Genomic DNA, 13,437 nt, shown 5'->3' with positions numbered 1-13,437 from the left:
GTGCACGTGGTCACACACCCCTGACCGCGGGGGGCGCGCTCCGAGGGACTGGGTGGGGCAGGAAGAACTCAAACCCCGGCTCATCTTCTCTAGGGGACCATTCTGAGGCTCAAGCTCAATGGATTCCAACCCGTAACGAGAATCTGAGAATTGGATCCAATACATCAAAAAGCCCAACGAGAAATGTAGGTTCATCGCCAATTTAGCTGCAAAAGTGAACCAAAGATTTTGTATCGTTTTTAGTTCTTTTTAAAAAAAAAAATATTTTATTGATTTTTTACAGAGAAGAAGGAAGAGAGAGAGAGAGCTAGAAACGTTGATGAGAGAGAAGCATCAACCAGCTGCCTCTTGCACACCCCCTACTGGGGATGTGCCCGCAACTCAGGTACATGCCCTTGACTGGAATCGAACCTGGGACCTTTCAGTCAGCAGACCGACGCTCTATCACTGAGCCAAACAGGTTTCGGCCGTTTTTAGTTCTTGATGGAACTTTACCTAGTGAGTGATACAGGTGATTTCACAATTATTAGAAGCAATAGTTGATATGATATAGTCTTCGATGAATAAAGGAATTAAATTAATACCATCTATTTAGCAGAAAAAAAATCTATCATAAACACAAGGTCCCTAGGGGTAAAAGTGGCTGTTGATTTAAAGGTAGAAGAGGTCTCATGCCCAATTCAGTCTCCAGCCCGGGGTTGAGGGGTTCCCTGAGGCTCCGAGAAGGAATGAACTCATTTGCCAGAGTCCCCAGAGAGGGAGCCGGCACTCCCGTCCAGGTCTGAGAGAGGAGCCTGCCATCTCCTAAGTGCTTCCCTCCTGAGGTGCTTCTGTGCTTTAGCTTTCCCCCCACTCTCATTACGTACGCACTCATATGTTACTATCAGTTGTGACAATTTCTGCGGTTTGTATAAAGTGCTGAGAAAATATGTCAAGCTGTGATCACCAAAAAGATCTTACATCATATTTATCATAAAAAGCACAGGGGTTAAAATAAAATGAATCTGAGTGATACTTTTCACTGGAGGGATTCTAAGGTATTCAAAATAGTAAGTGCTTGGTGAATGTATTTTTACGAAGTGACAGATCACCTCTCTGGATAGTAATAATGTTTGCATGGTTATCCCTGCCCCTAGTTAGTTACCCTTCCATCCCAGGACCAGATGTGCCCTCTAAGTGAGGGGGTGGGGCAATCAGACCAATCCAAACTGAGGGATATTCTTGCAAACAGCTAGGAATGGGCTCCGAAAGACTGGGCAGCCAAGCAAGGAAACCTAAGACATGTCAGTTCCATACAGAATATGAGCCTTGATTGGACACTAGGTTAAAAGAAAGCAAAGCAAAACAAAAACACCATTTATTCATAAATCCTCACCCGGGGGTATGTTTTTTATTGCAGTCTAAGTATGTGCCCTGACTGGGAATCGAACCCACCACCTTTTGGTGTACAGGACGATGCTCCAATCAACTAAAGAACCCAGTCAGGACAAACAAAACAAAACAAAACAAAACAAAACAAAACAAAACACCCAGCTATTTAGACAAAACAGCTATTTAGGACATTCTTGGGACAACGGGAAGTTTGCAGACGGACTGAGTATCAGATGCTGCTACTCCGCCATTCACTGTCCATGCCCTGGAGGGGACAGCTTCCCTGTAGCTACGTGGAGACACTGAGAAGTGCCAGAAGGTAAAGTGATACGGGCCCTGGGTGCTCAGACATGAGGGGGCTGGGGAGTGAGGGGCGGGTGGGGAGGGAGCAGGCTCATGCAGGAGCAGGCAGCGTGCAGGCCAGGCTGTGCCATTCACAAACATGCATGGGGGGAAGGTATGCGAGTCTTCCCACAGCTGTCCTCACAACTTCTCTGCAGGTTTGCGATTTTCAGAAGGGAAGACGGGAAGAACTGGAGCGTGCCGGGAAGCCACCCTGTGCCTGTGCGCAGGGGGAATGGAGCCCGAAGCCAGGCTGTGTCTGGCGCTGCAGGGCTGCGAAGGCCGCTTTAGGACCTGAGAGTTGCTCTCAACCAAGGGGCAGAGGCAAGCCGGGATGTTGGAGACGTTTATGGCTTCAATTCCCTCCACCGGGACATTATGGCACTCCCATGATTTTAGCTAAGAAGATAAACGCCCCAACTTGAACTTAAAAAAAGCAACGCAGTACAAATAGTTACACATTCAGTAAGAGTATTGAATAGTTTTGGAGTTGAAAAAGTCAGTAAAAGGTAAAACCGTTCTGATTTTAATGTTCGCATACATGTGCTCCCTGGTTACTGCCGTGCGTTTAATTTAAGACGGCCTTTTTAATAAGCAGAAAATGTGCATTTTTATATTGTTTAAATTTTAATGTGGACTTTTGTTCAAAACAACAGACATTCAGGCTACTTGTAAATGATACAAGATTTTCTGCTAATGAGGCATTATGTAGAACATATGCAAAAATCACAGCTCCGTCTTCCAAAATAGACCACAATAACAAGAAAAAACACGATTTTAATAAAAAGGAGCAGCACTAGGGCTTTTACTTCAAAGCAATTAAGGGCTTTGGATAACCAAAAGTTTATGTCAGGCCGATGCCAAACCAAACTGGTCTATTAAAGCCAGACTGCGCAGGCTCCTATCCTGCTCTGGGAGAGGCCCTTGGCCGCGAGAGCCGCCCGCGCGCCGCGGATTACGGCTCTGCTGGGTTCATGTCGGAGAACAAGGAGTCCAACATCCAGATCAGACTTCTAGGATTTCAAATCTGAAATAATGTATCCGTGAAAGACAAGTTCAAATATGGTTTCCATTTTGTAATTTTTCTCTACAGTAAATTATACCAAGTTTTATATTCTCCCCAACATTTTTTTTCAACAGTTTTCCATTAGTCTAAAAAAAACACCCCAAAACTGCTGTTACACATAAAACTTTGAGCTATGTATAAACATAGAGAAAAAAAAAAAAAAGTTGCAGTCCCTTATTTGAAGTAATTTCTTTAGTTTTCAGCAACTGTATTTCAAGAAAAAATATGCCCTTTCCTACAGGTACCCTTCCTAAGGAAATACGTAATTTTCAATTTTACAAATCAGTGTGGTGTGGTACAAATTGGTTTATCTCTTTGGCTTTGGCAAACAAAAGTACTTTTACTTGTAATTCTTATTTTGTCTTACTTATAATTTATTTTCTAGAGGCCCAGTGCACAAAATTCATGTACGGGAGGGGTGTCCCTCAGCCCAGCCTGCGTCTTCTCCCAATCCGGGACTCCTCAGGAATTTGGGGCCTAAACTGGCAATCGGACAGCCCTCTCGCGATCCGGGACGCTGGGGGAACCACTGACCATACTTTTCATGCAGGTAAAAGGCATCTTGCTGTTGTATGGCTAGCTACATTTTTTCCCCTCACTATAAAGAGTAGCATATAACATAATCCTCTGAGGCAGTAGTACCATTTCCCCCATCTTATGAGTGGAAAAACTGAAGCAGAGAAAGAGAAACAGAGAGAGAGAGAGAGAGAGAGAGAGAGAGAGAGAGAGAGAGAGAGAGAGAGAGAAAGAAACATCAATGTGAGAGAAACATCGATTGGTTGCCTCCTGTATGTGCCCCAACCAGGGACTGAACTTGCAACCTTGTGTGTGTGTGTGAGGATATTTTTCCATTGATTTTTAGAGTGGAAGGAAGGAGGAGAGACACACAGAGAGAAACATTGAGGTGAAAGACACATTGATTGGTTGCCTTCTGCACACTCCCCAACCAAGGCTTGGGATTGTGTCTACAACTGAGGTACGTGTCCCTGACTGGACTTGAACTTGGGACCTTCAGTCCGAGGGACAGTGCTCAAGCAACAGAGCCACACTGGCCAGGGCAGCAGTTGGGTTTTTAAGGTAAACTGCTCTTGTACATGTTGGTGCGTTCTGCTGACAGTATTTAGAGAAGGAAATGTGTGTGCTGTGCGTCACTGCTTCTTGGGCGGGTCTAGCCCAGCACTGAGTGACTTTTGGGTCTGCCTTTCATTGGACATGGACACTCTGGCTCCTGGGCGATCATACCCCGTTGGAAGGGGGACCAGCAAATAGTGCCAGGGCTAATGTGGGAATTTCAGAACTATGACAGAACGCAGAGCTGTGAGAGACGGGCTCCAAGCGTGGGTGCGGCCTAGGTGCAGACGGTCCTTTTCAGAGAATACCTTACACGCGGTTGTGGGCAACTGAGATCACCGCTCTCGCCTGGGGTCTGGACCTTCAGCCTGTTCCAAACAAGGAAGCATCACGTGCTCTGCTGAGAAGGCTGAGTCCTAGGCACTCAGCGGGTTTGCAGCCAGGTTTCAAATGCTATCTCCTAATATACCGTATATATATTTCTCAAGAATATTCATGTTTCCTTTGCTCTGCACTTAGAAGAATGTACAGATATCCCAAAACATACAGAATTTTATGATATAATTTAATTTTACACATAACTTTTTAGAAACAGAAATTATTGGAGATAGTATTAATCTGTTAAATCTCTAAAGCAAAGTTTTTCACATATTTTTAATCCCACTTTTTTTTTTCAAAACAACTTTCCCAGCATGCATCATTTCTTAGCTCTTTCAAACAGTTCCATGGAGGGTTAGTTTGCTAAAGGAACTTAAATTCTGAGCCTGAAATGAAAAGCTGGAAAATCATCCTTGTTTTGTGTAAATGAGATCCGAGCCATATAAGCCTGGTGTCCCACAAATGGGAGAGGGGGAAAAGGAGGATCTAGGTCTGGTTTAACAAAAACATTAAGAGAGGAATAAAATAGATAGAGTGGATGCAATATGTAGGCTTCATTTGGACGCCAACAAACAGAAGACAGACACCTTCAGGGACGTTTGTCTAGAAATTGGTTATTGGCTAATATCAAGGAATCGCTTTTTTTGTCAGATGTACATGCATGGGGGTTTGTCAGGTGTGATATGATGGTGGTTATACTAAAAGAAAATTCCTTATCAGAGATTTATACTACAGCATTTACAGGTGAGATGTATAATCAATTGAAGAAACTAAAGGTGAAGTGCTAGATGAAATAAGAGTGACAACATGCTGGTAACTGTTAAACCTGAGTGATGGGTACTTGGGAGGTTAATATACTAATTTACTTTTGGGTATACTTGATAAAAAAAAAAAAAGAAAAAGAAAAAAGGAAAAGAAACAAAGAGAGAAACGCCATAAAGGGAAGAAAACAATTCAAAGAAGAATACACAAAGCCCTTTTTGGAAAAGCACAGCGCGAAAGCAAACATGAGAGGCCCGATGCCAGGAGGGAAAGCACCGCACAGGAGGATGGGAAGGAAATGCTGCCATTACAACACAGGCCGCAAGGAGACTGCCGAAGGGACCCAGCATCCCAGACCATCCCCAGGGTTTGAAGCAAACCGAATGTGAGGAAAGGTAACATTTGGGGGATAAAATAATTCTATGGTCGGGGGTCACCACAAATAACTGGCACCATGTTATGGAACGTACTACCCTTTAAGGTGGAAAAAACCATTAGGTATGCCAGCCACTGAGTGCTTGTGGCACAGACCCCGTGGGGTCAGACTCCCCGGTCGCGTGAATGGGGCAATGCGTGGAGTTACCAGGCGAGCCTGAGCAGCGAGGGAGAACTGCCCTCAGAGAGAGCTGTTGATCCAGAGCAGGCTCATATGAAGAAGTGAAGTAAAAACATGGTTTGTAAATAGACTCGACTTATCCTTCTATGGCACATGAGATTTTCTTTTTTCCATCACTGTTTACCCGCCCCACCCCACTGCACACATCACACTGTTGTCCATATCCATGAGCTGTCTCTCTTTTTTTTCTCAATCTCTCCCCTCCCCCTCCCCGCAGAGCTGTATGCCTGCTCTCTATGAGTCTGTCTCTATTTTGCTTGGAAGTTCAGTTCGTTCTTAAAGCATTCTAAAAGAATTTTGACTTTATCAAAACGATATTTCTGTGTTAACATACCTTTGATCTGTAGCCTGCTGTTCTCGAAGCTGAAGAAGAGATAACTCAATTTCATTTTCTTTTCTCCGCAACTGAGTTTTCAGGATCTCCGTCAACTGCTCTAACTCCTCTATCTGGCCTTTCTGTGTCTGAATAACATCCTCTCTGAAATAAAGAGCCTTTGCGTGAATGTGCAGTTTGAGGAAATGTCCGCAGTACAAAGACAGTTCTTTGTAACAAAAGCAAGCAAAAGTTTGAACCGTTAGCTTAAGGGCCTCTGAAACCTAGGAAAATAGTGGCAGTTAGAGGTGATGATCTGGAGGTACACAGGGAGGAATGCAAGACATTCTTATTATAAGATGACGCCCTGAGCCATGGATCGGTGGTTAGTGTCAGTTAAGTACTTATTGTTCACCTACTAGGTAGCCCACAGTCTAGTCCTCTTCAGCTGATTTCTATGCCTTTGTTCTTTCACATGGAGAGTTCCCTTTATCACCCAAGTGAACACTTCAGAGAGACATGGCAGCCATTTGCAAAACCTAAGGAAGTGGTCTCTCGCATAGGCTGATCTCTGTGGCATCTGGCCGCATCTCAGTGTCATGATCTCAGGAAACTGGTGTGAACCTGGCTTTGTAGCTAACCGGCTAACAAGATTAGGCTTTGTCTTTTAGTTTCTATTCTCTCACAATACGGCCTCTGGCATTTGGGATATTCAGGAGAAAAAATCCTAAGCCCAGGTGATTCTTAAGCAACCATCTAAAAGTCTGACACCCTGCCTCATGCACACCTGGTGCTTCCTGATGGTCCAGGGTACATGTGTCAAACACAAGGCCCGCGGGCCAAATCCGTCCCGCCAGGCCTTGCAATGTGGCCCGCACCGCGCTGTCATCATTGCACTCCGCTGCGTTTCCATCACAATGACAGTTTATGACTGTTCAGTAAACCATTCGGCCCACGATTTAGGCTGGATTTTAGATTTTGGCCCCTTCTCTGATTGAGTTCGACACCCCAAGTCCAGGGCAAGGCCTGTGGTAAGGTGGAGCCTTATCTTCATTGTGTGACTCACAGACACTGAGACCACGAGGCTCTGATGAATGGACAGTGAGCTCAGTTGGCAGGAGTAACTGTTTTGAAGCCACAGTATGATGAAGAATGCAGTACCATAGAATGTAGTGAAACGAATTCTAAAATCTATATGTATTTGATAACTTCATACTTTAAAGCCATTCCCTCCAATATTTTTTTAAACCACAAAAAGGCTAATTCAGGATTTAAAAAAATTGTCTGTAATTTTTCTAAGAATGAAAACGCTGCTGCTAAATGAATGGACTTTATGTCATTCTTGGGGGTGGGGGTGGGGATGGGTGGGGATTACAATGAAGGGGACTATTCTAGAAACACTTTCACCGCTGAAGGTGCTCATTTTCCTCATTTCAATGGAAACATGTTTAATAATATGCTCTTATCCCACAGATCTAGCTGTAATTTGGTGGAGCAAATTATCTGTACATAAACCAATTTTATTTAAAATAAGGGAAAGAGAGGGATTAAAAAAACACGCCAAAGTATAATCAATAAACCACGTTCTAAAATGACCACAGAAAGCATACATACAAATTTCTTATTTCTCCTCTGGCTTCTTCAAGTAAATTGTTGCCATATTTTGTCAGCATGGGTTGATCTACATCTACATCTTGGAATCTAATACCTAAAAATAAATTAATGAGATGACAGACGTTAGAAAAGGGGTCCCTGGCTTTGATGTCTCGAGGAAATGTGTGAGGTAACAGAATTGCTTCAGTACTGAGAGAGATGTGCTCTGCAGAACGGAGAATCAGAAGTATGTTGCCACAGTGACTATTAGCTCTGAGTCACCAGTTGGCATGAAATCAAACATAGCAGCGAGTACAGCCCAGTGAACAAATTCTACCAAGGAAAACAAATTACCTAGAAATAATTTAATTCAACCTAGATTTAAAACTCCTGAAATAATTTCTGAAAGACCCAAAGTCTTCAATTCAGGTCTCTGCAATAATAAACTGAAGTATGAAAGCAAAGGTTTAAAAAACACGACCTTTTTTTTTTTTTTTTTTTTTTTAGTATTTTTGATAAATATTTCCTGTACTTCGGTTTATTCCACCTCAATGATAAGGTCAATATATAAACAAAGGTAATTCGAGGGAGATAATCAATAGGATTCCTCTAAATAACACATTTTGCTGACGCACTTATTAAAGTACAACTGCACAATAGTTACATGCAAGTTTATAAGCCTGCTCAAAGTGAAAGATACTTTTAATTACATGAATTAGTTTATACTTAGAGAGTAATTAAATTATTAGAGTTTAAGGAAATAAAATATGACACAGAATTAAATTATTAGAGTTTAAGGTGGATAAAATACAACATGGGATTAAATTATAAGAGTTTAAGGTAGATAAAGTATGACAATTTAGCTTCTAATGGTGCATACTCCCAGGTACAATGGTACAGAAAAAATTCTGTCTCTTTAGCAATGTTTACTTTTAAAAGTGAGGATTTTAATTAGAAAAACAGCACTATTTTCACTATTTCCAAAAATTTCACCATCTTTTGCTATAGTCTAGTAGACTAAAAAACAGAAAAGGCTCTTCCTAAAATATTAAAATAGTTTACTGTGTTAAAATTTGCCAAATATATTACTTTGGCAGTAATGCTAATTCTTAAGCATTTCCTACATCAATCATGGAAAAACTAAACATCACTAGTAGAATTAAAACAAAACAAAACACAATTCAGCCCATTTGGTGTGGCTAATGGTTGAGCGCTGGCCTATGAACCAGGAGCTCACAGTTCCATTCCCAGTCAGGGCACAGGCCCGGGTTTGAGGCTTGATCCTCAGTAGGGATGTGCAGGAGGCAGCCAATCTATGATTCGCTCTCATCATTGATGTTTCTATCTCTCTGTCCCTCTCTCTTTCTCTCTTTGAAATCAATTAAAAAATATTTAAAAACAAAAAAAGCCTATTCATATTCAAAGTATTTCTTAAAGCTATGATTTCATGGTGAGTTGCCAATGGTTATCTTTGAAAACACATACACTTCATGAAAATCTTTGTTCTTCACAAGAAGAATTGTTTCTACATTCCAGTGATCACACTTGAAGTGGCATTTTCATCCTTTTTCCTGCCCTGGCATAAATAGAAAATGGTATTTGTACAGCAGCTTGGGGGGGAAGGCGCATGGGGCCAGAGAGGGTCTGGGGTTCTCACCCCGCACCCGGCTGCACTGTTTCTGACAAGCCTGGCCTGATCCCAGCCTCTGAAGGCGGTCTTGAAGAGTCTGATAAGGTTACGGAGGTATCAACCTTGATAATGATGCTTCAAGTACACTCAGGAAGGTAGTGGTTAAGAAAGTATTCATCGCTATGTAATGCTCTGTGCAGCTTCTATGTCTTGGACTCTATATCAAGCAGTGAAAGAGATCTGAATTACTGAGTATAAACACAAGGAGAAATTAAAGCGATGTAGTCATATTTTCAAAAGACTGCTGCTTTGTGGCTTTTCCTTCCTATCGGGAGGAACTCCCACCAAATTCTATGTAAACAGCGCCTCGTAGCACTAGGTTAGCTCTCCACGTTCATCTAAACTTTGGGCGTCGTGTTAGTTGGAAAGACCTTGCCGACCTCAGAGATCCGCTTGCCAGGCTATGGTCACCGGTTCAGAGAGGATAAGTGACATTTAAGAAAAATACATATTTTTATTGATTTCAGAGAGGAAGGAAGAGGGAGAGAGAAACACTGATGATGAGAATCATTCCCCTGACCAGGAGTTGAACTGTGACCTCCTGGTTGACAGGCTGATGCTCAACCACTGAGCCACACCAGCCAGGGGAGGATAAGTGATTTTTTAAAGGTGAAATCCATTATTGTAGAGACATATTTTTTTTTTATGTCCCTACAGCCTCCTAGCTCTACTTCTAATCAGGTGTTATCACCCCATATCACAGATGGGGAAGATGAGGCCCCGAGAGGTCAAGTGCGCTCTTCCATGCAGGAAGCTAAGGAGTGGCAGATGTGTTGTCTGGTTTCTGGTTCATCATGACCACTTGGTTATATGGAGTCTACTGCCAATCTCCCAGAGCTTTCATCCCCAGCTGCCTCCTGCCTGTGGGAGCCTTGCCGCTCTGTCTAGGGACCAGAGTGTTAACATTTTGGCTTGAAGAAAAAATAGAACAAATTTTCTCCCATTCTGTTCATGTTTTTTTTTTCTTTTTTCTTTTTCTCAATGAATTGAAATGCAAGTTTTACATCATTTTTTAATGTCCCTAAAAATGTTTGGTCTTTATGTGTAGTGTATTCCAAATGAAGATCAATTAGAACTGATATTTTATTTCCTTTCCCAGTAGCTGAAATAAAAAAATGTGTTACCTATAATAGTTACTGATTTTTTGCTTCATTATAAGTACATTTGTCTGTGGGTGGAGAATTGGGATTTTAGGAGAAATCTTTAGTTTTTTCCTATAATGAGGCTTGTCTATGCAACTGAATGGCTTTGTCACCTGGGTAGGGTTGAGGAGGTTTATTTTCAAAATTAAAAAAGTGATTGTCCTATGATCCTTTTTGGAGACGGCAGGGACCCTTATGGGGTAATCCACTTATAGCCTCTTATTTTACAGGTAGAGACAACTCAAGTTTAGGACTCAACCAAAGTCACCAGATAAAAAGCGGGGGAGCGAGAACCCCGATTTCAAAACCCCCAGGTATGTGCGCCTTCCACTGTCATGCTACCTCCACACAACGAGAAAGAGGCACCCAATTCTGCACATTTTACAGACGGTCTTTCGATAAAGAACTTAACTGTGACCAGATAGAGGCAAACTAGCTGGTTTTCCCATTTGCCTGTGTCGATGTGATTCGCTCCTATAATTAAAAAAACAACAAAAACTAAACAACTCATATTCCATGTAGTTTTACACATGTCTCACACCAGTTAGAATGAAGAGTGATGTTCAATGTTTACTAAACAAATTTGAGTGTGATCTGGGGATTCTTAAGGAAAATAATCTTCATATTAACGTTTTAAATCAAAAACAAGCCCACAAATGATATGTATCTTACTAAAGGAACTTAGGAACGTGAATAATACAGAAATAAAGCTGTGTGTGTGTGTGTGCGCGTGCAAAATGAAGGAAGGAAAGATGTCAGCTGAGGATGTGGGAGCTGACTGTACCTTTCCTGGGCCCGTCCTGGGCGCCTGCGCCATCGCTCGCTTTCCTGCGCCCAGTGTTGACTCGAGACTGCACGTGGCTGTAAGGGGCCTGCCTGCCCCCCTGGGCCTGGAGGTGCTGCTTGGTTGAAATGAGTCTGTGTTTGAGGACTTCGTTCTGCCTCTCCAGCTCACGGACCTTCTCCTGCAGCTGCTCGATCATCTCTTCCAGCTCCACGTCTCGTCCCAGCCGCTTGGGGCCGCCACCGGCCCGCTCACATCTTTTCTTGTCATTAACCAGCCGTATTAACTTGGTGGCCATTCTGGGGAAATAATAAAAAGATGAAAAGGAATGTGAGAAGTCAGCATAAAATGCATTCTGTTGAAAGGAACATAATCACTGTGAAGACTTCAGTGCAGAACCTGAATAATAAATTTCAGGTTTTGATGTAACTATTACTGCCTGTGAAGAATCCTTTGATGATAATTGAAACCACTGGGCAACAATCTGCTTTATAGCACTGACAAATAACAGTTTCCTAAGGCTTATCATTTAAGGTTAGTAAAGAGAGGACACATATTTACTCCATATGTTCCTCAAATGCAATTTCTAACGCATGACCTTATGTAGGAATGCTGTATGCACTTAACTGTAGCTACAGATTGTGGATGTGGCGGGTTATATCTGCAAGCCACAGTAAGCTAAAACTCTTGGAAACTGTGTTAAGGTTGTGCAGCATTTATGTGATATATTGTTTTCGGTTTCTCTAGGATTAAGACGTACTACAAATATAAAAGTGTTAGAATGCAGAGACACACACCTATAAAAAGCGCAATGAAAAACTCAAAAGAACCCAAACTGGCCATTAAATGTTACTTAGCGCTGCTCTAGTGACATGCGTGTTTCATGGTAGAAGATAATTAGATACAAAAAGTATTATTTTAATGCTGCCTTTGGGTTCAGGCATCAATTGTGCTCTTGACATCTCAGGAGTTTATACCTTTGATTCTTTTAAGTTTTGATAAAAACTGGTTAGACAGAACAAAAGACAGAAAGGGCACATGGGGGTGATGTAATATACACGTTCAGAAAACATGCCTGACAGGGAATGGAAAAATCTTGGCAGGACAAGAAAGAAAAGGTGGCTTTGATGAGAGACACAAGTTCAAGACTTTACAAAATTGGTCGCACATCTTCAATAGCTGACTCGAGTTTATAGTGAATCTATTTTTATAAAGACCCAGACAGGAGATTGAAAATAAAAACTCACTTCATTTTTCTTTACATGGGGTTTGCTTTATTTTAGCATGGTTATGGACAGAAGCTTTTACTTAAGAGAACAAAAGTGAAATAAAAAAAAAAGAGTCCTTAATAGCTTTGGGATGTCCTAGAACCACCTTGCTTTGCCCTGAGCGGAGTCCTCTGGAGAGGCGGTGGGAATACACGTCTGTCTGCACTCCCTGCTCCGTGGCCTGCAGCATGTGGCACAGGAGAGCTATGCATAACATAATCGCTTAAGATTGTTTGCTCTTTCCCTCGAGGCACATCCATTAAACATGCTTTATAAGGGATCCAGGATAATAAAAACCAAGATGCAAGAGGACCACAAACCCCCGAGTGAAATAATCAATGGATTAGTTCCTTTCCCCGGAATCCACAGAAGGATATATCACTGGGAGATCGGGACAGGTAGCCTAGCCAGACAGTCCCACAAGCCTTCCCGGCCCTTGAAGGAGCTAGGGTCCTGAGCCCCACCCCATGCTCATCCCTGGAAATGTGGCGGCCATCTCTGCGAGGCGCCAACACAGACAGCTGAGCTTCCTGTTACAGAGACCGAGGGAGAGGATACATTCAAAAAAGAGGCAGGTTTAATCCGAAAAAGCCGTCAACATCGACAGGAAAAGAAATGACCGCACTTTTTAGAGCAGGAGCACATCGACAGAGCGGGTTTCAGTGCTTTCGGTCCTCTCTCCAGTAACGGCAGTCACTTCCGTTGGTTTGATGATTTGATGATGTTAATGAACCTACGAGATCAGGTCAAGTTTGAGCACTTATGTGAAAAGCTGGCTTATCTAATCTACAGTCTCCTCGAGTGACACTCACTCTGGAGTAAGAATACGTGTAAAGGCCGTTTTACCTAGGGATCTAGGTGGTGTCAGGGGCGTGACCGAGGAGGAAGCAGAGCTTCGGGTCACAGCGGCCAACAGCTCATTCCTCTCGGGCCTGAGTGAAATAAAATCCCGGGAGGTTAATGGCTTGAACATACCATACGCTGGTGGCAGGGAGATGAATAGAACACATGCGCACAACTTGACTCCCGGCCCAGACCTTT

The 13,437-nt window shown here is 42.6% G+C and overlaps 1 protein-coding gene across 6 annotated transcripts in view; it reads right to left on the bottom strand.

Moving 5' to 3' along the window:
• The window catches only part of RPGRIP1L (RPGRIP1 like), a 61,568-nt gene that overhangs the window by 42,102 nt on the left and 6,029 nt on the right, over positions 1-13,437 (bottom strand). For all 6 annotated transcript variants that reach the window (XM_045582855.1, XM_045582856.1, XM_045582857.1 and 3 more), the window contains 3 exons: positions 11,129-11,427; positions 7,534-7,627; positions 5,941-6,084 (listed from right to left, as the gene is read on the bottom strand). In XM_045582855.1, coding sequence (XP_045438811.1) covers positions 5,941-6,084; positions 7,534-7,627; positions 11,129-11,427 — 537 coding nt within the window. The remainder of the gene's footprint in view (positions 1-5,940; positions 6,085-7,533; positions 7,628-11,128; positions 11,428-13,437) is intronic.

Source organism: Pipistrellus kuhlii, unplaced genomic scaffold, assembly GCF_014108245.1.
Source record: "Pipistrellus kuhlii isolate mPipKuh1 unplaced genomic scaffold, mPipKuh1.p scaffold_m20_p_17, whole genome shotgun sequence".
NCBI classification, from domain to species: Eukaryota; Metazoa; Chordata; class Mammalia; order Chiroptera; family Vespertilionidae; genus Pipistrellus; species Pipistrellus kuhlii.
Note: the sequence above shows the minus strand (reverse complement) of the source record. Positions and strands in the feature narration are given on the sequence as shown.